At 45.4% G+C, this 26408-nt stretch overlaps 1 protein-coding gene across 2 annotated transcripts in view; it reads left to right on the top strand.

Annotated features, from left to right (window-relative positions):
* The window catches only part of SPTLC1 (serine palmitoyltransferase long chain base subunit 1), a 104137-nt gene that overhangs the window by 52357 nt on the left and 25372 nt on the right, over window positions 1-26408 (top strand). For both annotated transcript variants that reach the window (XM_070400903.1, XM_070400904.1), the window contains 2 exons: window positions 13605-13734; window positions 19217-19306. In XM_070400903.1, the coding sequence (XP_070257004.1) occupies window positions 13605-13734; window positions 19217-19306 (220 nt within the window). The remainder of the gene's footprint in view (window positions 1-13604; window positions 13735-19216; window positions 19307-26408) is intronic.

The following is a 26408-nucleotide window of genomic DNA, read 5'->3' as shown; positions in this document are numbered from 1 at the left end:
ATCCATTCATCTACTGATGGGCACTTAGGCTGTTTCCAGATCTTAGCTATGGTGAATTGTGCTGCTATGAACATCTGGGTGCATATATCCTTTCTGATTGGTGTTTCTGGTTTCTTGGGATATATTCCTAGAAGTGGGATCACAGGGTCAAATGGGAGTTCCATTTCCAATTTTTTGAGGAACCTCCATACTGCCTTCCATAGTGGCTGCACCAGTCTGCATTCCCACCAGCAGTGCACAAGTGTTCCTTTTTCTCCACATCCTCTCCAGCACTTGTCGTTTGTTGATTTGTTGATGATGGCCATTCTGACAGGTGTGAGATGGTACCTCATTGTTGTTTTGATTTGCATCTCTCGGATGATTAGTGACTTTGAGCATGTTTTCATATGTCTCTTGGCTTTCTGAATGTCCTCTTTTGAAAGGTGTCTATTTAGATCCTTTGCCCATTTTTTGATTGGATTGTTTATCTTCTTTTTGTTAAGTTGTATGAGTTCCCTATAAATTTTGGAGATTAAGCCCTTATCAGATATGACGTTGGCAAATATGTTTTCCCACGAGGTGGGTTTTCTTGTTGTTTTGTTGATGGTTTCTTTTGCTGTGCAGAAGCTTTTTATTTTGATGTAGTCCCATTTGTTCAGTTTCTCTTTAGTTTCAACTGCCCTAGGAGCTGTATCAGTGAAGAAATTGTTTTGGCATATGTCTGAGATTTTGTTGCCTTTGTATTCTTCTAGAATTTTTATGGTTTCCTGTCGTACATTTAAGTCCTTTATCCATTTTGAGTTTATTCTTGTGTATGGTGTAAGTTGGTGGTCTAGTTTCATTTTCTTGCATATGTCTGTCCAATTTTCCTAACACCATTTATTGAAGAGACTATCTTGGCTCCATTGTATGTTCATGCCTCCTTTGTCAAAAATTAATTGAGCATATTGGTTCGGGCTAATTTCTGGACTCTCTATTCTATTCCACTGATCTATATGTCTGTTCTTGTGCCAGTACCAGGCAGTTTTGAGAACAGTGGCTTTGTAATACAGCTTGATATCTGGCATTGAGATCCCACCTACTTTGTTCTTTCTCAGGATCGTTGCAGCTATTCGGGGTCTTTTTTTATTCCAGATGAATTTTTGGAGAGTTCGTTCTAGATCTTTGAAGAAGGCCATTGGTATTTTAATGGGAAGTGTGTTGAATGTATAGATTGCTTTGGGTAGTATGGACATTTTAATGATGTTGATTCTGCCAATCCAAGAACATGGTATGTTCTTCCATCTGTTTATGTCTTCCTCTATCTCTTTTTTCAACGTCCTGTAGTTTTCTGAGTAGAGGTCTTTAACCTCTTTAGTTAAGTTTATTCCTAGGTATCTTAATTTTTTTGGTGCGATGGTAAATGGGATTGTTTTTCTGATCTCCCTTTCTGAAAGTTCACTATTGGTGTATAGAAATGCCTCAGATTTCTTGGGGTTAATTTTGTATCCTGCTACATTGCCAAATTCATGTATTAAGTCTAGTAGCTTTTTGATGGAGTCTCTAGGGTTTTGTATGTATAATATCATGTCATCTGCAAATAAGGACAGTTTTACTTCCTCTTTTCCAATTTGGATGCCTTTTATTTCTTCTTCTTGCCTAATTGCAATGGCTAATACTTCCAGTACTATGTTGAACAGGAGTGGTGAGAGTGGGCATCCCTGTCTTGTTCCTGTTCTTAGGGGAAATGGTGTTAGTTTTTGTCCATTGAGTATGATGTTGGCTGCGGGCCTGTCATATATGGCTTTTATTATGTTGAGGTATGATCCTTCTATTCCCACCTTTCTGAGAGTTTTTATCAAAAATGGGTGTTGGATTTTGTCGAATGCTTTTTCTGCATCAATTGATATGACCATGTGGTTTTTTTCTTTCAATTTGTTTATGTGATGTATCACATTTATTGATTTACGGATGTTGTACCATCCTTGCATCTCTGGGATAAATCCTACTTGGTCATGGTGTATGATCCTTCTGATGTACTGCTGGATCCGATTTGCTAAGATTTTGTTGAGGATTTTGGCATCTATGTTCATGAGGGATATTGGCCTGTAATTCTCTTTCATTGTGATGTCTTTACCTGGTTTTGGTATTAGGGTGATGCTGGCTTCATAGAATAAGCTTGGAAGTGTTCCTTCCTCTTGAATTTTTTGTAGTAGTCTGAGGCGGGTAGGTTTTAGTTCTTCCTTGAATGTTTGGTAGAACTCCCCTGTGAAGCCGTCTGGCCCTGGGCTTTTGTTTGCTGGAAGCTTTCTGATGACTGCTTCAATTTCTTCCATAGTTATTGGCCTATTGAGGTTTTTAGATTCTTCCTGATTGAGTTTTGGAATGTTGTATTTTTCTAGGAATTTGTCCATTTCCTCCAGGTTGTCTAGTTTGTTGGAGTAGAGTTGCCCGTAGTATTGTTTAACAATCATTTGTATTTCTGTGGGGTCTGTTGTTATTTCGCCTCTATCATTTCTGATTTGGTTTATTTGGGACCTCTCTCTTTGCTTCTTGGTGAGCCTGGCTAGGGGTTTGTCAATCTTGTTTATCCTTTCAAAGAACCAGCTCTTGGTTTCATTGATTTTCTGTATTGTTTTTTTGGTCTCTATTTCATTGATTTCTGCTCTAATCTTTATTATCTCCTTCCTTCTGCTCACTCTGGGGTTTTCTTGTTGCTCTCTTTCTAATTCTTTGAGTTGTAGAGTTAGATGATTGACTACCATTTTTTCTTGTTTTTTGAGATAGGCCTGTAGAGCTATAAACTTTCCTCTCAGAACTGCTTTCATTGTGTCCCAGAGGTTTTGGATTGTTGTGTTTTCATTGTCATTAGTGTCCAGGATGTTTTTAATTTCTTCTTTGATGTCATCGGTAACCCAATCAATATTTAATAACATGCTATTCAGCTTCCAATTGTTTGAGTATTTTGGGTTGTTTTTATTGTAGTTTATTTCTAACATTATGCCATCGTGGTCTGCGAAGAAGCTTTTTATGATTTCAATCTTCTTGAATTTGTGGAGACTTTGCTTGTGACCCAATATGTGGTCTATTTTTGAATATGTCCCATGAGCACCTGAGAGGAATGTATATTCTGCAGCTGTGGGGTGAAGTGTTCTGAAGATGTCAATTAAGTCCATCTGATCTAGTGAGTCATTTAGGATTGCTGTTTCTTTGCTGAGTTTTTGTCTAGCGGATTTATCCAGTGATGTCAGTGGCGTATTAAAGTCCCCTACTATGATTGTATTGTTGTCGATCTCTCCCCTGATATCTTCCAGAAGTTTTCTTATGTATGTGGGTGCTCCTGCATTGGGTGCATATATGTTTACCAGGGTTATATCTTCTTGTTGTATTGATCCCTTTAGTATTATGAAGTGGCCTTCCTTATCTCTGGTTATGGCCTTCACTTTGAGATGTATTTTGTCAGATATAAGTATTGCTACCCCAGCTTTCTTTTCCTTTCCATTTGCGTGAAAGATATTTTTCCATCCCTTCACTTTCAGTCTGTGTGAGTCCCTTCTAATGAGGTGGGTCTCTTGTAGACAGCAGATGTATGGGTCATGTTTTTTTATCCATTCAGCCACTCGATGTCTTTTGGTTGGAGCATTTAGTCCATTTACATTTAAAGTTATTATTGAAAGGTACTTGTTTGTAGCCATTTCTTTTTGTGTGTGTGTGTGTGGCTGTTTTCTTTCTGAGCTTGATATTTCTTCTTTTTACACCAGTCCCTTTAGCATTTCTTGCATGGCTGGCTTGGTGGTGATAAACTCCCTTAGCCCTTTTTTGTCTGTGAAGCTTCTTATTTCCCCTTCAATTTTGAATGATAGCCTTGCTGGATAGAGTATTCTTGGATTCAGTCCTTTGCTTTGCATCACTTTGTAGATTTCCGTCCATTCTTTTCTGGCCTGATGTGTTTCTGTTGAGAAATCATTTGATAATCTAATGGGAGATCCCTTGTATGTTACTTTCCGTCTCTCTCTTGCAGCCTGTAAGATTCTCTCTTTATCCTGAACATTTGCCATGGTAATTATGATGTGTCTCGGTGTGGGTCTTTTCGGGTTCACCTTGTTTGGGACTCTCTGGGCTTGTGTGACTTTTTTCTTCCCCACCTCAGGGAAGTTTTCTGATATTATTTCTTCGAATAGGTTTTCTAATCCATGTTCATCTTTCTGTTGTTCTGGCACCCCTATTATTCGTATGTTGTTTCGTTTCATGTTGTCCCAAAGCTCCCTTAGGCTCTCCTCCTGTCTTTTAATTTTTTTCTCCATTTGCCGTACAGTTTGAGTGTGTTTTGCTTCCTTGTCTTCTAATTCACTAATTCGGTCCTCCGCTTCTCCCAGTCTACTGTTGATACTTTCAATGGAGTTTTTTATTGAAGCTATGTCACTCTTCATTTCTTCTTGGGACTTACTTAAGTTGTTGATTTTTTTCATCTGTTTCTTCTAGCTTCTTGCATAAGTAGTTGAGTTTTTCATCTGTTTCTTCTTGCTTCTTGAACATCTGGTGCATGTACTCTAGGAACCTTATTCTGAATTCTTTTTCCGTCATGTTGCATATCTCTGTCTCACTTAGCTGCTTTTCTGGCGAGTCCTCCTTTTCTTTCCTTTGGGGGTTTCTTTGCCTACCCATGTTTGATCTCGCTGACATATGTAGATGTTGAGATGTTCAGTGGCTGCTCCCTGGGTGGCAGGGGCTCCTTGGGTTGTGGTTGCTGCTCAGACGGTTGCGGTAGCAGCTGCTTTCCAGTTGGCAGCAGCTCCTCTGGTGGGTGTTGTTCACAGCTGTGTTGGCTCTTCTGGCTGGTGGGGGGAGGCTTCACGTACAGCTGCTGTTCCACAGACAGAGGGTGTGGTGATCAGGAGGCTGTGGTGATCAGGAGGCTGCGGTGATCAGGGGGCTGCTGTTGCTTGGATCTGCTGCATTGATTTAAAGGCACAAAATACAACAGAGCAAGGCACAACGTACCAGGCACTGAACACAAGTATATTCACAATATTAATAACCCCAAATAAAGGTGACCACCCGAATTAAGAGAATTAGGGGATAAGGGAGAAAGAAGAGAAGAAGATAAAAGAGAGAACAGAAAAGAAAAAAAAGAAAAAAACAAACAAAAAAGGAGTGCAAAAATAGAATTGGGAAAAAAGAGGGGGGAAAAAAAGAGAGCGAAAAAAGAGAATGAAGTAGAAGCGGGGAAGAGACTATTGGTATGAGGAGCAAACTCCAATAGAACTGCCACTAATCTCAACAAATTCCAGCAACAGATCCCTGGAGATGAATGCAAACTACAAACCACCAATAATATCCAGAGGGGTAAGGGAAAACAGAAGCACAAAAATAACCGGGGTGGGGTGGGGGAGGGAAGGGAAAAACCAGCAGGAAAAAAAAAAAAGAAAGAAAAAGAAAAACAACCTCACAACCAGTCCTAAGAAAGAAGAAAAAACACAAAACAAAACAAACAAACAAATAAAAAAAAAAAAAAAAGCCCAATATATTCAACAATCAAGAAAACAATAGAAAGATAAGAGAGAAAAAAATGTTTGGAAAGTGAAGAAGGATAAAGAATAGGTGTATAAGGATTTAGAGCAGTAGATTGGAAATAGGATATATAAGTAGGGTGGAATTAGACAGGGGGTAAAAAGAGGGAATTGGGAAAGTCTGGAGCAGGAATAGGGTAAGCGAAACAGGACACCAAAAGGGGAAAAGTAAGGAAGAGGGTTTTAGCAAAGAGGTGAAATTGAGATAGGGAAAATTAATGCTAAAGGAACGATGAAAATAGAATGGAGAACACTAATCCCAAAAGAAAATAAAGAGAAAATAAAATGGCACTTTAAAAAATGGTAAAATGGTAGCAGTAATAATACTGGTTAAAAATAAACATGTGGTAATTGAAAAGGTAAAATCAGGTGATGGAAAAAGAAGAAAAAGAGAAAAAAAAATTGGTTTCTTAGTAAAAAGGTGAAAAAATTAAAAAGAAAAAGAAAAAGAAAAAATTTGCAGTAGTGATGGTCTTTCGGTTCTTCTACTCTTCAGCCTGGTTCGCCTTAGTCCTGCCAGGTATTTAGGAGAGTGTTGAATTTGCCTGCATTACACTGTTCCTCCGTGTTGTAAATCACAGTCCTGATTTTAAAGCAGGCCGTATTTGTGATCCAGTCTGCCTTAATTTGTATTCCCCTAAGAGTCAGTTTGTGGTTCAGCCTCTGGGTGGCAGTGTTTTTGGGTTGGCCTCTGAGGCTATACAGCTTCTCTATCCTTTTTTAATCCTTACCCTGCTCTGTGTTGTTGGTGGGACTGAAAATCCCTCTATAGGCCAGACCCTGGTAACTCCCAGGGACTATTCAGCTTGTTTTAATCCTTTATCTCATACAGGGTGGAATCTGGGTGTGGCTGTGCTCCTTGCCTAGGGGGCTGGGGGGAGGAATTCCACCCTCTGGAGGAATGGCTGCCCCAGTCCTGGGCCCAGGGGTGTCTCAGCACTCAATTCGCTGCCACCTCCTCCGGCTCCCCCTCTTTCCTCAGCCTCTCCCCAGATTCCCCTCGTCTGCACCTTCACCCTCTCTTCAGCACAGGTGAGTGTCTGTATCCGAACTGTCCTATGAGCAGGGTTCAGTGAAAACAAAGAAACAGACAAACGCCGGCCGGCCACGGAAACGCTCCTCTCTTACCGGTCTGGGAAACGCTCCTCTCTTACCAGCACTGCATGGTCTGGGAAACGCTCCTCTCTTATGGGCACTGCATGGTCTGATCAGTTCCTCAGGATGCCCCCTTTAGTCTCAGTTCTCCGCAATCACAAAATCCAAATCTCAAATCTCCTGGCGCCAGCAAACCCGCGGAACTCCTTACCCTGGTCAGGGTCTGTGTCTGTCCCAAGAGACGCGGCTGTCTGCCATGCGGACTCCCTCCGACCCTCTGGGCTCAGGTCTGGCAAACTTTCCTGCCCAGATCCCTGGTTTTTAACCTTTCCAGGGGAGGTCTGCCCTTCCCGGCTGCAAACCGTCTCACCAGCTGAGTAAATTTGCCAATTCGGGGTGGGTGTTATTAGTTTCAGCTGCTTACTCCGTTTGCTCCGGGACAAGACCTGGGACGCGTCTGCCTATATCGCCGCCATCTTGCTTCTCCAGTATGGACATTTTAACAGTGTTAATTCTCCTTATCCATGAGCACAGTACATGCTTTCATTTATTTTTAACTTCTTCAGTTTATTTCTTCAGTATCTTATCATTGACAGGTACAGGTCTTTTACTTCCTTGGTTCTATCAGTTCCAGTAGTTTTATTGTGGGATCTTTATGGGTTCCTTGCATACAGTATCATGTCACTTGCAAATAATGACAGGTTTAATTTTTGCTTTCCAATTGGACGCCTTTTATTTCTTCTTCTTGCCTGATCGCTGTGGCTAGTCTTCCAGTACCAGCCTATATAATAATCCTATATAATAAAGAGGTAATATGCAAATTAACCCTCACACCCTCACAAGATGGCTGCCTACGACCCGCCCGGCAGTGGGGTTAGTGAAGGACAACCAAACGACTGAACAAGCAGGCTGCATGGGGTGACCAGGCCAGCAAGGGGATTAGTGAGGGACAACCAAACAACTGAACAAGCAGGCTTCGTGGGGCGACCAGGCCGGTACGGTGGTTAGTGAGGGACGACCAAAACGACTGAACAAGCAGGCTGCGTGGGGCGACCAGGCCGGTACGGTGGTTAGTGAGGGGCGACCAGGCCGGCTGAACAGCAGGCTGCGTGGGACGACCAGGCCGGCTGAACAGCAGGCTGCGTGGGACAACCAGGCCGGCTGAACAGCAGGCTGCGTGGGACGACCAGCCTAGCAGGGGGGTTAGTGAGGGACAACCAAATGACTGAACAAGCAGGCTTCGTGGGGCGACCAGGCTGGTACGGTGGTTAGTGAGGGACGACCAGGCTGGCTGAACAGCAGGCTGTGTGGGGCGACCAGGCTGGCTGAACAGCAGGCTGCGTGGGGCGACCAGGCCGGCAAGGGGTCAGTAAGAGGCAACCAGGCCGGTGGGGGAGGGGGCAGTTAGGAGCAACCAGGTTGGTGGGGATGGTGCAGTTGGCGGTGACCAGGTCAGCAGGGGGCAGTTTGGGGTGATCAGCCCAGCATGCAGAGGCAGTAAGGGACGATCTGGCCAGCGGGGGAGGGCAGTTAGGGGCGACCAGGCAGGCAAGCGAGCGATTAGGAGCCAGCGGTCCAGGATTGGAGAGGGATGCCTGACTGCCAGATTAGGCTCGATCCCTGGGATCGGGCCTAAACCGGCAGTCAGACATCTCCCGAGGGGTTCCGGATTGGAGAGGGTGCAGGTTGGGCTGAGGGGGACCCCTACGTCCCCCCATGCACGAATTTCGTGCACTGTGCGTCTAGTGTTGAATAAGAGTGGTAAAAGCAGGTATCCCTATCTTGTTTCTGATCTTTTTTTATTGGCATATAATTGATATACAATATCTTATTAGTTTTAGTTTTTCCCCATTGAGCTGTGTGTCATAAATGGCCTTTATTATGTTGTGATACGTTCCCTCTATTCCTACTTTGCTGAGAGTTTTTATCCTAAACTAGAGGCTCAGTGCACAAAATTTGTGCACTGGGGGGGGGGGGGTGTCCCTCAGCCCGGCCTGCACACTCTCCAATCTGGGACTCCTTGGGGGATGTCTGACTGCTGGTTTAGGCCGATCCCACAGTCAGACATCCCTCTCACAATCCAGGACTGCTGGCACCTAACCGCTGCCTGCCTTCCTGCCTGATTGCCCCTAACCGCTTCTGCCTGCCAGCCTGATCGGTCCCTAACTGCTCCCCTGCCGGCCTGATTGACGTCTAACTGCTCCCCTGCTGGCTCGATTGCCCCCCAACTGCCCTCCCCTGCTGGCCTGATTTCACCCCCAACTGCCCTCCCCTGCCAGCCTGATTGCCCACAACTGCCCTCCCCTGCCGATCTTGTGACATCATGCGACGCCAGCCAGGCTTTTATTTTATAGAATGTGTGCTGGATAGAACCAGGCAAGAGAACCTAGCTATGATGATCACCTGAAAAAAAAAAAAAAGAAGAATGTGTGCTGGATTTTGTTGAATGCTTTTTCTGCATCTATTGATATGATTATATGACTTTTATTCTGCATTTTGTTTATATAGTGTATCACATTAATTGATTTGTGGATATTGTACAAACCTTGCATCCCAGGAATAGATCCCACTTGATCATGGTGTATGATCTTTTTAATATATTGCTGGATTTGGTTTGCTAATATTTTGTTGAGGATTTTAGCAGCCTATAATTTTCTTTCTGTGTAGTATCTTTAACTGGTTTTGAGTTAAGATACTCTGGCCTCATAAAATGAGCTTGGCAGTCTTCTCTCCTCTTGAGTTTTTTTGGAGTAGCTTGAGAACAGGTATAAGTTTTTCTTGAATTCTTGGTAAAATTCACCTGTGAAACCATCTGGTCTAGGAGTTTTGTTTGTTGGAAGTTTTTTGATTGCTGCTTTAATTTCATTAATTGTAATCTGTCTGTTCAGATTTTCTCTTTCTTCATGATTCAGTTTAGGGAGATTGTATGTTTCTAGGAATTTAACCATTTCTTCCAGATTGTCCAATTTGTTGGCAAACAGTTGTTCGTAATATTTTCTTTAAATCTTTTGTATATCTTTGGTGTCAGTTGTTGCTTCTCCTCTTTCATTTCTGATTTTATCTTTCAACTCTTGTTTTCTTGATGAGTCTGGTTGAAGGTCTCTCAATCTTGTTTATCTTTTTAAAGAACTGGCTCTTGGTTTCATTGAAAACGTTTTTTTATTGGCATATAATTGACATACAATATCTTATTAGTTTCAGATGCACACTACAGTCAATCCTTGTTTCTCAAATGTCTCCCATCTCGAACAGTTAGGTTCTGGACCAAGTTGTTCACAGAAAAAATATCTGGGTTGTTGATCAAAACTTCAGTTTTCGACCTGACAATTCTTTTATGCTGATACCTCAGCATGACAGAAAGTATCTCTCAGAACAGAGGCGAGAATGCTTTTGTTGCTGGGAATCTATGATTAGTACAATTTTAAAACATAAAGAAACCATCAAGAGTGCTAATGTTACTAAGGGTGTGAAAGTGCTCACAAAACAATCACAGGCAATTGAATAGGTAGAAAGACTGCTGTTGAGCGGATAAAGGAAAAGCAGTTAGCCAGTGATAGCGTTTCCCAGGCAGGGATATAGTAAAAATTTGTTTAAGGCTAGTAGGGGGTGGTTTTATAAATCTAAGAAGTGTTTTTTTTCCAGATCAAACAGTACATTAGACGTGCTGTATTTAAGAAAGGTTAAAACAAGGAATCAGTTGAGGGTCTCAAATGGATTCATTCAATTTACATTATTTCTAATGGGAAAAATGATTCTGTTTTCAAACAAATTACTTCTCGAACAGCCTTTCAGAACAAATTAAGTTCAAGAAACGAGGTTCCACTGTATAGTGATTTGATACTTGTATATGTACATATGAAATGATCCCCTAGTAAGTCTAATTACCATCTGTCACCATACAAAGTTATTACAGTATTATTGCTATACTAGTAGCTCTGCGCACGAATCCGTGCACCCTCCTGTAGCTCTCTGCCCACTGCCCCGCCCTCCTGTAGCTCCCCCTGACCCCCCCTCATAGCTTGCTGCCCTGCCCCCTCCTGTAGCTCTCCCAAAGCCCACTTGTACCTCGCTGGGCCACCCTCCTGCTGATCCTTGATCTGGTCGTGATGGGCTTGGTCGTTATGCCTCAGGGCATAATAGCTAATTAGCATATTCCTCTCTTATTATATAGGATTCCCTATGTTGTACATCACATCCCCATTGACTTATTTAAATTTTTATGATGGGAAATTTGTACTTCTTAATCTCCTTCACCAGTTTTCCCCAGCTCACTGAATGGGTACGCCCTCTGGTAATTTCCACTGTGTATCTGCTTTGATTTGTTTGGGTTTATTTGTGTGTGTGTGTTTTTAGTTCCACATATAAGTGCAATTATATTGAAACCGAAATGTGGGGTGTTTGAGTCCAAGTTCATTGTCTCAAGAAATCGAAGAATGAAGTCACAGACAAAAATGATTAGCGGAACCGAAGTTTATTGGGAGAAACCAGTCCTGGAACAGGTGCAGCTGGGGTTCCAGGAGCAGCCAGCATCCAGGCTTCCTTTCCATGTGACAGTCGGGTGTAAAGTCTATCAGTCCATGTGTAGAGTCCCAGTGGCCATCAGCCACATGGGCGCAGGGGTGTGCTCCCCCCACAGGAACCCATTGCGCCCTGAGAGAGGCAAAAGGGAGTGCATGCTTTTTAATTGAGGGTGTGGATACAGCCTTGCTAGCTCCTGATTGGACTTTTTATTTTTATTTTTATTTTATTTATTTTATTATTTTTTTAAAATATATTTTATTGATTTTTTACAGAGAGGAAGGGAGAGAGATAGAGAGTTAGAAACATCGATTAGAGAGAAACATCGATCAGCTGCATCCTGTACATCTCCTACTGGGGTTGTGCCCGCAACCCAGGTACATGCCCTTGACCGGAATCGAACCTGGGACCCTTCAGTCCGCAGGCTGACGCTCTATCCACTGAGCCAAACCGGTTTCGGCCTGATTGGACTTTTTAAAGAATTCTGCTTAGCAATATCCTTGGGATTGGTTTATATGCCTCACTGCCTTATGATTGGTTATTTGCATGCCTCCTGTCTTAGCAATATCCATACATTTTCAAGGTCATGCCTCTCTCAGGCGCCCTTCCTTTCCCTCCCAGTTGGTGTCTGTAACTCCACCTAGTTGGGTTCCTGTTTTGTTTTGTTTTTAAAATATATTATTGATTTTTTACAGAGAGGAAGGGAGAGGGATAGAAAGTTAGAAACATCGATGAGAGAGAAACATCAATCAGCTGCCCCCTGCACACCCCCTACTGGGGATGTGCCTGCAACTGAGGTACATGCCCTTGACCGGAATCGAACCTGGGACCTTTCAGTCTGCAGGCCAACGCTCTATCCACTGAGCCAAACCGGTTAGGACGGGTTCCTGGTTTTACTTCCTCTTCCCATGGTCCCGATTCTGACTACCTAGCTTCCTCTGTCTCCTCAAAGTGGTATTTATCTTCCTCTGTCTGACTTTTTTCACTCAGCATAATATTCTTTAATATTCCATTCTTTTTATACCGAGTGATATTCCATTGTGTATTTGTACTACAGCTTTTTTATCTACTTGTCTACTAATAGGCACTTGGAGTGCTTTCATATCTTGGCTATTGTAAATAATGCTGCAATGAACATAAGGGTGCATATGTCTTTTGAATTAGTGCTTACATTTTCTTTGGATAAATACCCAGAAGTAAAACTGCTGGATTGTTGGATAGGTCTCTTTTCTATTTTTGGAGAAAATATTGTTGCCATGATTGCTCTAAAGTTATCAGAAGTCCTGACTCCCTATCACCTCAGGATTGACATTTGTTGGCTGTTTTCTTTCATTCTGCTTAAAGACCTCTGGTTCTTGGTAAGACAGGTAATAGTTGGTTGACACTGAGGGGGTGCTTTCTCTCCCTCATTCTCCTGAGCCTCCTCTGATACAGGCCACATTCAGGAGAGAGAGGTTGCCCCTAACTGCAGGGTGAGTGGAACTTGGCATGCTCTCCATGGTCTCACTGACACCATGTTGGAGCCCCATGTTACCCATCGGCACAGATCAATGTCTCAGCTCCCTTCTCCAGCACCACCCGGGGATGCTGAGGTGCCTTGCTACAGCCTCACCAGGGTCAGAGGCTAAGCCTCCCCCTCAGCCTCTGCTGGTGCGGAGGGTGGGCCCGGTATTCCTGTGGTGTGGCTGCAACGGAGACATTATTGTCAGCTGGGAGCCCTCTTTCCTCTCCCTTTGGCTACAGAACACAGGCTTCTGTTAGAGTTGTTTTGTCTGTGTCCGTGGCATTTCCAGGTGGCCAGCTTCATCAGCCCTCAGTCTGGGAAATCCAGGAAACTCGTGTCATGCTATTTCTCAGGTCCCTACCTGGTCTGACTTTTCTCTCCATCTTTCAGTCTTAGACTTATTTTATATGTAATGTTAGGGGTTTGGTGGCACCTAGTAAGAAAAATAGGGAAAATGTGTCTACTTCATCTTCCCAGACGTAGAAATCTTGCATATACTTTTAATTAATACAACTTACTTTAAAAATATATTTCCTCCTAATGAACCCAATTTAGAAGATCTCATGGAAGTTTAATCTGCAAGATTCAGAGTTCTACCTGGTTTTGCGGATAGTCAGCTGTCCGGGATGGCTTCTCTTGAGCGTGGCATCCCAACCAGAGGTGCCGCTGGGTGCAGTGTGAGTGTTCGTGCATCTCTCAGAGAGCCCGTGCACTGTAAGGCCTTAGCCTGCTGATGCCGAGGTGAAAATACAGAAGAGTGCTGCTTAGAACAGAACCAGGATGTAGTTTCGTGGAAAGCGCTTGCAGGGGGAAGCGCAAACAGTGATGTAAAAATGTTCAGGTGTGCTTTATTTATTTGTCATGTTCACATTAACAAGTAAATGTAGGTCATCCTACTCAAATGCTAAGAATATTGACAAGCCCTTTAAACCCCAGTTTGGTTGTACTCTTCCTTACAGAGATAGAGCTGCCTGCTTTGCTATTCAGAAAGGATTACAGGCATCGCGTAGTAACATTAAGTTATTTGAGCATAATGATATGGCTGACCTGGAGCGACTGCTAAAAGAACAAGAGATCGAAGATCAAAAGGTAGGATTCTTTTGAAGAAAATTATGCAGTTCTTTTCTACTCTCTAACCAGCTAAATTATATAGGAAATGATCATTTGTCATGAAAACCTGCCTGTGGATCACATTTGGATATTAAGGATGTTCCTGCTTATTAAGTGCACTTCATGCTGTAGAGCCAAGTCTGATGTAATTGCTTCATTACTGCCAAAGTTATGTATGGCAGATCTGGGGAAGGTAACAAGGCAGCTTTCTAAAAAGGAGAGAGAGCCCGAGCCAGTTTGGCTCGGTGGATAGGGTGTCGGCCTTCGGACTGAAGGGTCCTAGGTCCGATTTTGGTCAAGGGCACATGCCAGGGTTGCGGGCTCGATCCCCAGTAGGGGGCAGTCAGGAGGCAGCCAATCAATGATTCTCATCATTGATATTTCCTTCTCCCGCTCCCCCTCTCCCCCTCCCTCCCTCTCTGAAAGCAATAAAAATATTAAAATTTTTTAAAAAGGAGAGAAAAAAACAGCCTGCCCTATGGGTGGGGGTGTATACTTTCAGCTCTGCAGGAATAGCTCCAGTAGGGCCATGGTTGGCAAACCACGGCTCACGAGCCACATGCGGCTCTTTGGCCCCTTGAGTGTGGCTCTTCCACAAAATACCACGTGCGGGCGCGCACGTGCAGTGTGATTGAAACTTGGCGGCCCATGCACAGAAGTCAGTATTTTGTGGAAGAGCCACACTCAAGGGGCCAAAGAGCCGCATGTGGCTCATGAGCCGCAGTTTGCCGACCACTGCACTAGGGTGTTCATGAGATGTAACGATTGGATTCAAAATAGATTGATTTATATCAGAATCAATCATGTATCAATTAAGTGGAAGAAACAATAACATCAGATCTGAATTTACAAATTTATGAACAAAGTAAGACTCTCTCCCCACCCCACTGTCATGTGCCTCTAAGCAGCTGCTACCTGTGAGAAACAACAGCCCCAAACTGGGTTTCCTGCCTTCTTGCCACCCATCTACACCGTTTCTTCCCCTTGAGGGAATGGGCTTGTTCCTCCGTGTGCCGTGGGAGTGTGGCAGAGGAAATGTGTTCAGAGCATCATTAGAATTATCATTTATTTTCTTCTGATGACGTGGATGAAGAAGGTAGCTCTGGTCTGTGATTCTACAGGAACTGTTACATGTAGACTGGACTAGGAACCTGGTCACCACAGCCTGTCTCAGCGTCACTTTCAAGAGGACTGTTCCAGGACAGCTCATTCATTAGAGTCACTGATAAAAATGCCCATTTTTGTGTCAATTTTTGTTTATTCAAATATTTGCATTATTCCTCTAGGATTCTGTCGTCTTTGTTAGGAGACAGCAGTCCTTACTGAGTACATAGACTCTCTGATGAACTTCCTTTGTGATACATGTGTTGTAGCTGCACAAGTAGGAAATTTTTTTTTTAAATATACTTTTTAGTGCTTTCAGAGAGGGAGGGAGAGGGAGAGAGAGAGAGGAACATCAATGATGAGAGAAAATCATTGATGGGCTGCCCCCTGCACGGCCCCTACTGGGGACTGAGCCCACAACCCGGGCACGTGGCATGTGCCCTGTCCGGGATTAGAACCGTGACCTCCTGGTTCATAGGTCAACCCTCAGCCACTGAGCCATACTGGCTGGGCACAACTAGGAAATCTTAACATTGAAACTATTCCATTGATGACTTTTCTAAAAATCATAAAAAAATGTCCCTTGTTCTGACTTAGTAATAGCATGCTACCAGACTGAAGAACATTGCCTTGAGGAATATGGCCAATGACCAGTCTGCTGTAGAGTTTATTCTGCCAAATTAGTATTGTACAAATCTGGAAAACATGATATTAAAGTTTCTGTGTGTGTGTGTGTGTGTGTGCGCGAGCGCACGCCTTACCAGATTTATATTACTTGTGAACTTTTTTATAAAAAATAAAATTATCTTGAAAATGTATTTCCATGTTATAGTTTTTACTAATTAATTTATACTATATTTTCCTGCCAAGAGTAGGTTTTCTAATTTACTCTACATTTTTATTTTTAAAGGTGATTCTTTTTCAGTTTTATATAAATGTTAAATTTTTGAATATTTTCTACTTAGATGCTTATCTTTCCTTTGAAACTGAATTAAAATATTATAGTGTAGTCCAGGTATGGATCAGATTTTTAGGGGGTGGTGTTAATTTCCCAAGATGTTTCTTGTTCCTTTTCCTACAGCATTCTCTTGTCATATATTCTTCTAAAAATAAATAAGTCAAGCATTTTATGGAAGAAATACAAATAACTAAGCATGTGAAAAATAATCTGAGAAAGATTATCAGAGAAAGTAGGCTAGCAGTTTTGACCTGCCCAATTAGGGAACATTTTTTAATCGTAATAATCAGCCTCAACACAGACATGTGTGATGAGACAGAGGGCCCTCTTGGGGGTTTCATTGGCACGGCCTTTAGACGCAGTCACATCCCAGTATTCTTAAGTAGCTGTACCCTTGGGACTGGGATGTGGGGTGCTGTTATAGAAGATAATCAGAAGTGGTGTCAGAAATTGAAAGATATTTACAATTTGACGTAAAAAAGCAAAACAAGGGAAACAGCCTAAATGGAACATTAGGAGAATTGTTAATTTATGGTAAACCTACAAGGTAGAATTTCTCCCCTAAAATCATGTTTTAAATAATATTAAGTAATGTGGAAATGCTCATAACATCCTATATAATAGAGGGCTAATATGCAAATTAGCTGAACGGTGGAACAACCGGTCACTATGATGCGCACTGACCACCAGGGGGTAGATGCTCAACGAAGGAGCTGCTCCCTGGTGGTCAGTGTGCTCCCACAGGAGGAGCGCCGCTCAGCCAGAGGCCCTGAGCCAGGCTCATGGCTGGTGAGCACAGTGGCTCCATGGCAGTGCTAAGGATGTCCATCAGGCAGGCAGGCAGAGGGGTTAGGGGCGATCAGCATGTGGACATCCCCCAAGGAGTCCCTGACTGTGAGAGGGTGCGGGCCAGGCTGAGGGCCTCCCCGCTCCCCACGCACCCAGTGCATGAATGTCGTGCACTGGGCCTCCAGTCTATACTAATAAAAAGGTAATATGCTAATTAGACCCGATAGACCGGACATCTTCTGGTTGTCCAGTCCTCCTTCCAGACAAAGGCACGGTGGTAGGGGCGGAGGCAGAGGCGGTTAGGGGTAATCAGGCCAGCAGGGGAGGGCAGTTAGGGGCGATCAGGCTGGCAGGGGAGAGCATTTAGGGGCAATCAGGGCCGGAAGGCAGAGGCAGTTAGGGGCGATCAGGCCAGCAGGCAGGTGAGCGGTTAGGAGCCAGCAGTCCTGGATTGTGAGAGGGATGTTTGACTGCTGGTTTAGGCCTGATCCTGTAGGGATTTTGTGCACCGGGCCTCTAGTCTATATATAAAAGCCTAAGCAACTGGCTAGTAGCTATGAAGCACACTGACCACCAGGGGGCAGATGCTCAACACAGGAGCTGCTAAGCGACAGAAACTTTGCAGAGTGCCCTCTTGCACTTCGGGACCTCTTGGGGGATGTTGGACTGCCGGTTTCAGCCCAATCCTCACAGACCAGGCCGAGGGACCCCACCTGCCAGAGGGACCCCGCTCACTCTGCTGACGCCCTTTGTGCCCTGGCGCCGCCCCAGGTGCGGCCGGCCTGGGAGGGACCACAGGAGCTTGGCTCCAGGGTGTGTCCAGCCCACCTTGCCCTGACCCGCTCTGCTGGGCACCTTCTAATTAATTTCCTTTCAATGTGCATGAATCCATGCACCGGGCCTCTAGTAATATCATAAAATCCATGTCCTAAAACTATTCCAGTAAAATCCTGATTTGAACAATGTAATTTATAAAGATACCAGAGGCCCAGTGCATGAAATTCGTGCACTCAGGGGGGTGGGTGTCCCTCAGCCCCACCTGTGCCCTCTTGCAGTCCAGGAGCCCTTGGGGAATATCCGACTGACGGCTTAGACATGCTCCTGGGAGCCGGCCTAAGCCAGCAGTTGAACATCCTTAGTGCTGCCACAGAGCCGCTGCGCTTGCCAGCCATGAGCCTGGCTCAGGGCTTCTAGCTGAGCAGCGCTCCCCCTGTGTGAGCGCACTGACCACCAGGGGGCAGCTTCTGCATTGAGCATCTGCCCCCTGGTGGTCAGTGCTCGTCATAGCAACCAGCCATTCTGCAGTTTGGTCGATTTGCATATTAGCCTTTTGTTATATAGCATAGGATGCTTTTTACAAGAACGACAAAAGTTATCAATGTGTGGTTGTGAAGAGCTAATTTGTTAAATTGTTTTTTGTACTTTGTTATTTCCTCAGAGTTTTACATTGAATATTTTCAAATCCTAAATAAGATACTTTATTTTTAAAAGGCAGGGAAAGGCAGGATGCCCCCATGTCCTCAGCAGACCTGTGGCCTTGAAGTTTGTGTTAATGGCAGAGTAGAGATGACCAAGCAAACTCAGTGGTGGATACTTCAGCATACTGTGACAACTTTCGGAGTGTCCCAGCCTTGGGTTCTAAGCACCCCTTAAAGTAGAGCTCTGGCATTGGAGTTTCTAGATGTCCATCAGACAGGAGCTTAGAGGCAAGAAACTTTGAGTAGGAAGGTGGTGGTAAACTTCTGTGGACCTCAGTGTTTTCAGCCCAGCACGTAGGAAGCATCTACATATTTGGCAGAGGGACTTGGAATCACCGAGGGGCAGGGCAGGTGTGTGTTGTCTGAAAAAAATCCCTCCACACCACTGCCTTCCAGCATCACTGGATGAGGTCATAGTCAGGTTTCCCTGACCCAGTAGTGCGGAGTAAAGAAAGGGGTTTCATCTGTTTTTTTGGTAAAAGAAGTATAAAGTAGGCTTTGTCTGTGTTTTTATTATGGAAAATTCTGGGCACTTTCAAAGGGAACAGAATAATATAATGAAGTCCCTATACCCTTCTCCCAGCTTGTTATCAACATTCTGCCATTCTTCTATCCTCTGAACCACAATCTAATTCCCCACTACATCTCTATGATGATGATTGGCATCATTGTTATAGTTTATATTTTAGGTAAAATTAACCGACACTGAAACGCACAAATCCTTGCCTTTTTACCAATGGTTGGAACCATATAACCCAAGTATCATGGCCTCTATCATGACATCAAACACCCTGTCATCCCAGAAAGTTCCCTGGGCACCTTCCCAGTCATTCTGAGATTGGAGGGTTTTGTTTGTGTGATAATAGTCTCAGAGTGCCTCAACCGTGTGTGTGTGTGTGTGTGTGTGTGTATGTGTGTGTGTGTGTGTGTGGTGTCTCCTAGTTCATTGCAGGAGCTGAAAAACATGTCTGAGAGGAGAAAGCACTGTTTTTCCTCGCGTAATAGCACGATCTCAAACGTGGGCTTGAAAGTCACACTATCAATTTTTTTTATTTTGATGAATAAATCTTGTAATAGATTTTTGTAATTTGGAGTTACTAAAATTTAAATGTTTATGGTTTTTCTTTTAAAGAATCCTCGCAAGGCACGTGTAACTCGACGTTTTATTGTAGTTGAAGGCTTGTACATGAATACTGGCACCATTTGTCCTCTTCCAGAATTGGTAAGCAACCATGATTTCATTATCCTAGTATTCGGACTCTTTGGCAGTTTGCCTTTTGTTTATGACCGCTTATAATGTATAACGTCCACACTGCTGTGCACAATAAGGTCACAAGCACACTCTAATCATACCAGGGAAGTAGAGTAGCATGGAATGCCTACCCTGGCCTTTAAAGAGTGATCAAGACTCACCTTTTTAACACCAACTTCATCAAGGTGTAATGCTATATAATAAAAGCCCAATATGCTAAGTGTCCGACAGTTTATTCGACCAGTCGCTATGACACGCACTGACTACCAGGGGGCAGATGCTCCGACCAGTAGGTTAGCGTGCTGCTGGGGTTCGCCGATTGGGACTAGGCGAGATAGGCCAAACACGCCCTGAGCCAGTCTCCCTCGGTCCCTCCTCAGCCTCTAAAATATTTCTTCTAATTAATTTCCTTTCAGTGTGCACAAATCCGTGCACCGGGCCTCTAGTTGACATATAATAAAATACAAAGAAAGTTTACAGTCTAAGTTTTGACAGATGTATACGCCCCTATCACTGCCCCCGTAGTTGAAATACAGAACAGATCTATCACTCTGGAATGTTCCCTCACGCCCCTTCCTAGTCAGTACACCCAAACCTGGCCCAAGGCCACCATTGATCTATTTTCAGGTCCTATAGTTTTGCCTTTTGTGTAGAACTTCGTCTAAATAAAATTATATGGTATGTATTTTGTAAAACTTAGCTTTTTAACAAGGAAAGTAATACACTGTTTTTAGAAATCATGACTATTGAGATTTTTTTAAATTGAGGTGAAATTTACATAACATAAAATTAGCTTTTTTTTTTTTTCAACTTCCAGTATCATTTTTATTTTTTCAATTTTACTGAAATGGGAAATTCACATTTACAAATACTGAGAAAGTTTATAGAACCTAAAATGAGGCTTAAATAGTATGGAGCACTGTCTTGCTACAGTTAATTTTATCCAGATTCTAGGAAAAATAAATGATACTGGAAGTTGGTAAAATTAGCTAAAGTACCCAGCTTAGTGGCATTTAGTACATGCACGGTGTGTGCACCTTCAATTCTCTCCTTCTAATTCCTTGTCATCGCTCCCAAAGAAGGCCTGTGCCATCATGCAGTCACTCCCCATTTCCCCTCCCTCATCCCTGAACAACCACCAGTCTGCTTTCTGTGTGGGTTTACCTATTCTGGGTATGGAATCATCCTAATATATATCAGGTACAGTAGTCCCCCATTATCCGCATGGGGCACATTCCAAGACCCTCAGTGGATGCCAGAAACTGCAGATAGTATCAAGCTCTATATATATATACCATGTTTTCCCTATAAATGCATATATACGATAAAGACTAATTTACAAATTAGGCACAGAAAAGATTAACAATAACTAATGATAAAATAGGACAATTATAACAATCCTATCTAATAAAAGAGAAACATGGTAATTAGCCGTACGGCCGCTACCCTTCACATTGGCTAATCAGGGAGATATGCAAATTAACTGCCAGCCAAGATGGCGGCCGGCAGCCAGGCAGCTTGAAGCGAACAGGGAGGCTTCCTTGCTTCAGTGACGGAGGAAGCCAAGCTTCCCCGCCTGCGCTGCCGGCCTCGGAGCTGCAACTCTAAGAAACATTGTAACAAAGATAGAAGCTAAACAAAACCCCAGAAACTGGCTTTAGTCAGCCAGGCTTCAGCCAGCAAGACCGCAACATTGTTTTGAATACAGAAGGTAAACAAAGGCCAGAAACCTGCTTTCAGCAGCCGAGCCTCAGAGAAAGCCGGCTCTCAGCTCTAGTGACAGCCATAGAAGGTAAATAAATGCCAGAATAAAAAAAAGAAAGAAAAAAAGGAGAGGTTTGGAGCTTCATTCGCCCGCCAGCCTGAAAACAGCCCTCAGCCCCTCACCCAGACTGGCCAGGCACCCCAGTGGGGACCCCCACCCTGAAGCAACAAGATGGTGGCTAATTTGCATACTGAAGGCAGGCGGCAGCAGGCAAGGCTGTCTGCGGTCTGGGACCCGGATCTGAGACCCTGCCAGGCGGGGGACAGTGCTTGAGGCTGTCCGAGGTCCAGGACTCAGATCTGTGACCCTGCCAGGCGGGGCGGCAGTGCTTGAGGCTGTCCGCAGTCCCAGGACCTGGATCTGTGACCCTGCCGGGCTGGGGGCACCGCGGGAGGCTGTCTGCAGTCCGGGACCTAGGTCTGTGACCCTGCCGGACATGGGGCACTGCAGGAGGCTGTCTGCAGTCTGAGACCCGGATCTGTGACCCTGCTGTCCGTGGTCCCGGGACCCGGATCTGTGACCTGGTGGGCAGGGGGGCAGCACGGGAGGCTGTCTGCAGTCCGGGACCCGAATCTGTGACCCTGCCGGGTGGGGGTCAGTGCTTGAGGTTGTCCACAGGACCAAGACACGGATCTGTGACCCTGCCAGGCGGGGGGCAGCGCTTGAGGCTGTGCACTGTCCTGGGACTCGGATCCGTGACCCTTCAGGATGGGGAGGCAGCCATCAGCGCCCAGGAGCGACTGCGCAAGATCCGCCTCCTGGCCCAGAAGGTGCAGGATCGCAGGGACAGCCACCGTGGTGGGCCAGACTGACGTCCTCCTGGCCGCACCATGGGGGTTTGCGGATCTGCAAAGCCAGAGGCCTCTGGTGTGCACATCCCCCCCTGGCGTGAGAACATCCCCCAGCACACTGTCACCCTCCCGCGCCTGCAACAGTTGCAAACCAAGGCGTGCACAAGTTCCCCCCGCCTCTCCACCGCACTTCCATCAACCCGGCATGCCTAACACCCCCACAGGATGTGCACACATCCCCTCTGATGCGCTCACATCCTTTGGAGAGTGTCTAGGTGTTCTGGGTGCTGAGAGTGGGCGCCTGTGAGATGACAGTGAGAGGGTGGAGTGGTGATGCCCTGTTCCCACGGAGGCCTGTGCAGCTACGAGATCACCTCTGGGGGGTTATTGCAGGTGCTGAGGCAGGAGCAGGTGCAGATAGACACACCTGGTGGGCACGGGCGGCCCTCGCTGAGGTGCCTTCGGTCAGCGTTCAAGATCAAGAACCCAGAGGCAGAGAGGAATTCCGTCCTCTCAGTGAAACAGTGGGATAGTCGGGGCGACTGTAGAGGAGGAATGTGTACTTTGGGTGCCAGCACCCATGAGCGTAGGCTGCCCTGACTGAGCCTCGCTTGCTTGGGGCCTAGCGCACTCCTGCCGGGCAATGGGTGACAGGACGTGCTTTTCCGAATTAGTGAGAGAAAACATTGATTCTCCTGCTGCCCACGAAGGTGGAAAGTGAAGTGGGGAGACGTGGGGAATGAGCAAGGTTCCCTGTCTGGGGGTTCCAAATCTGCTGTTGGTTTCTTTCACCACTGACTAGAGGGTGTCCCCCAAAAATGTATACACACTTTGAATACCTACTAATTCCAATGGTTTTAAGCATAAGAAAGGAACAACAATGGGAGCTGTTATCTGTTAAAAGTTTGGGCACAAACAGATAGTTGGACATTCCCTGAGGGGTCGCAGATTGGAGAGGGTGAAGGCCCGACTGAGGGGCCCCTTCTCCCCCCCACACCCCCACCCCAGTGCATGAATTTCGTGCACCGGGCTACTAGTCCTATATAATAAAAGCCTAATATGCTAAGTGTCTGTTCCAGTTGTCTGTTCAACCAATCAAAGGGTAATATGCTAATGATATGCTAAGGCCACTCAACCGTTTGCAAGGACGTGCACTGACCACCAGGAGGCAGACAGTTAACCGGTTGACCAGTCACTATGACGTGCACTGACCACCAGGGGGCAGATGCTTCGACTGGTAGGTTAGCTTGCTACTCGGGTCCAGCTGATCGAGACTGAGCGAGATGGAGAGAAACCAAGATGGCGATGGCAGCATAGGTAAACACTGGAGATTGCTGCCTCGCACAACCACTTCAAAAATACAACTAAAAGACAGAACGGACAGCAGCTTGCATTCCTTCACAGCTGGTTCCTGCTGGGAAGCCTCAGGAAGGCTGGCTGAGTGGAAATTCTACAACTAGAAGGAAAGAGAAAAGCACGCTGAGACTCATAGGAGGTGCAGTGCGGAAGTAAAATACAGAGGTACAGAGGCGCATGCGGAGAGGGCTGGTGGCTGAGGACACGGTTGTCTTTTTCAATCGGGAGGGAGTCTCAAGCTCTGACCTCCAGTTCCGGGTGAGTCTCTGGGGACCCAGACTCATACAGGAGAAACTGGACTGTCTGGCATCGGTCGGAACTCGAGGCCAGCTTTCTCTCGGGGGTGCTAGCAGCGATTGCCGGGACACTGAGAAGCAGGGCCTCTGAGGGCAGGACTGAGAGCAGCCATAACTGCTCGCTCCGCCCTGTTGACCCCCTGGGACCCCGCCCTGCCCAAGCCACGGAGGCTTTTGCATATGAAAGGCCTGGCCCTTTGCAATCTGATAATTACCTAACAAACTGCAGCTGGCCCAAGGCCCCACAGCAGCTTGCATTCCTTCACAGCTGGCTCCTGCTGGGTAGCCTCAGGCAAAGGCTAGATTAGCACCTCCTTAGAGATCCAGGAGCCAGTGTGCCCAGAGGTCAGAGTGGGACCATCCAGATTGCAGCTCCTTGGATTCATAAAGGACACACTCAGGGGGCAGACTCAGTGAGCACCAAAGCCCCATTGAAGCAAGTCTTGCCCCGGAGGGGTGTCTCCAGCACAGAAGTTCTCCCACTGCAGACACAGCTGATTCTCACAGCCAATTGGCCTGGAGGTCAATCCCTCCCAGTGTTACCTACAACAATCAAGGCTTAACTACAACAAGACTGTGCACAAAGCCCACAAGGGTGTGCACCAAGAGTGTCTACCTCAGGTAATTGGGGAGGCTGAGCCACTGGGCCCTATAGGACACCTACCACAGAAAGCCACTCTGTCAACACAGCGAAGCATAAAAAAATGCGGAGACAAAGAAACAGGACACAAATGACAGAAATGGAGGAAAGCAAACTACTGGATATAGAGTTCAAAACCACACTTTTAAGGTTTTTCAAGAATTTTCTAGAAACCACCGACAAACTTAATGAGACCCTCAAGAAATCTAATGAGATCCTCGAGGTTGTGATAAAGGACCAGCTAGAAATTAAGCATACACTGACTGAAATAAAGAATATTATACAGACTCCCAACAGCAGACTAGAGGATCGCAAGAATCAAGTCAAAGATTTGAAATATGAAGAAGCAAAAAACACCCAACCAGAAAAGCAAAGTGAAAAAAGAATCCAAAAATATGAAGATAGTATAAGGAGCCTCTGGGACAGCTTCAAGCGTACCAACATCCGAATTATAGGGGTGCCAGAAGAAGAGAGAGAGCAAGATATTGAAAACCTATTTGAAGAAATAATGACAGAAAACTTCCCCTACCTGGTGAAAGAAATAGATTTAAAAGTCCAGGAAGCGCAGAGGAACAAAAGGAACCCAAACAGGACTACACCAAGAATATCATAATTAAAATGCCAAGAGCAAAAGACAGAGAGAATCTTAAAAGCAGCAAGAGAAAAAAAGTCAGTTACCTACAAGGGAGTACCCATACGGCTGTCAGCTGATTTCTCAACAGAAACTTTGCAGGCCAGAAGGGAGTGGCAAGAAATATTCAAAGTGATGAATACCAGGAACCTACAACCAAGATTACTTTATCCAGCAAAGCTATCATTCAGAATTGAAGGTCAGATAAAGAGCTTCACAGATAAGAAAAAGCTAAAGGAGTTCATCACCAACAAACCAGTATTATATGAAATGCTGAAAGGTATTCTTTAAGAAGAGGAAGAAGAAGAAAATGGTAAAGATACAAACTATGAACAACAAATACACATCTATCAACAAGTAAATCTAAAATTCAAGTGAATAAATAATATGATGAACAGAATAAACTGGTGATTTATAATAGAATCAGGGGCATAGAAAGGGAGTGGACTGACTATTCTTGGCGGGGGGGGAAGGGGTGTGGGGGATGCAGGAAGAGACTGAACAAAAATCGTTTACCTATGGATGAGGACAGTGCGGGGGGGTGAGGGCGGAGGGTGGGGTGGGAAATGGGTGGAGGGGAGCTATGGGGGGAAAAAGAGGAACAATTATAATAATCTGAACAATAAAGATTTAATTTAAAAAAAAAAAGACTGAGCGAGATGGGCTGGACACTCCCTGGAGCCTTCCCACGGTCCCTCCCCAGCTGGAACCTCCTGCGTACCTCCCTGGCACCGGTCCTGCACCATTGGGATCCCTCAGCCTGGCCTGTGCCCTCTCGTAATCTGGGCTGAGGGACTTCCCCCCCACCCCCCCCACCCCACCCTGAGTGCATGAATTTCATGCACGGGCCCTCTAGTATCCTATCTAATAAAAGAGAAACATGTTAATTAGCCGTACCTCCGCTACCCTTCCCATTGGCTAATCAGGGCGATATGCATATTAACTGCCAGACAAGATGGCGGCCGGCAGCCAGGCCCCTTGAAGTGAACATGAGGCTTGCTTGCTTCAGTGATGGAGGACTCCAACGTTCCCCGCCTGCCTCTGAGCTTGCAGTTTGAAACATTGTTACAAATATAGAAGCTAAACAAAACCCCAGAAACCTGCTTTCAGCCAGCCGGGATCTCAGAGCTGGAGTTGAAACAGTGTTTCGATTATAGAACCCAAACAAACCAGATACCTGCTTTCAGCAGCCGAGGCCTCAGAGCTGGAGCCAAGCCTCAGAGCTAAAGCTGGCCCAGAATTTTAAAAAAAAAAAGAAAAAAAGGAGTGGTTGGGAGCTTCAGTCACCCGCCAGCCTGAAAACAGCCCTCAGCCCCTCACCCAGACTGGCCAGGCACCCCAGTGGGGACCCCCACCCTGAAGGGGGTGTGACCAGCTGCAAACAGCCATCAGCCCCTCACCCAGGCTGGCCAGGCACCCAAGCGGGACCCCCACCCTGATCCAGGACACCCTTCAGGGCAAACCAGCCGGCCCCCACTTGTGCACCAGGCCTCTGTCCTATATAGTAAAAGGGTAATATGCCTCCCAGTACCGAGATCAGCGGAGACACGAGGCCTCCCGGCACCGGGATCAGCGTGACAGGGGGCAGCACCC

This window comes from Myotis yumanensis, unplaced genomic scaffold (genome assembly GCF_028538775.1).
Source record: "Myotis yumanensis isolate MYYU_CA2020_CCGP unplaced genomic scaffold, mMyoYum1.0.hap1 SCAF_21, whole genome shotgun sequence".
Classification (NCBI taxonomy): Eukaryota; Metazoa; Chordata; class Mammalia; order Chiroptera; family Vespertilionidae; genus Myotis; species Myotis yumanensis.
Note: the sequence above shows the minus strand (reverse complement) of the source record. Positions and strands in the feature narration are given on the sequence as shown.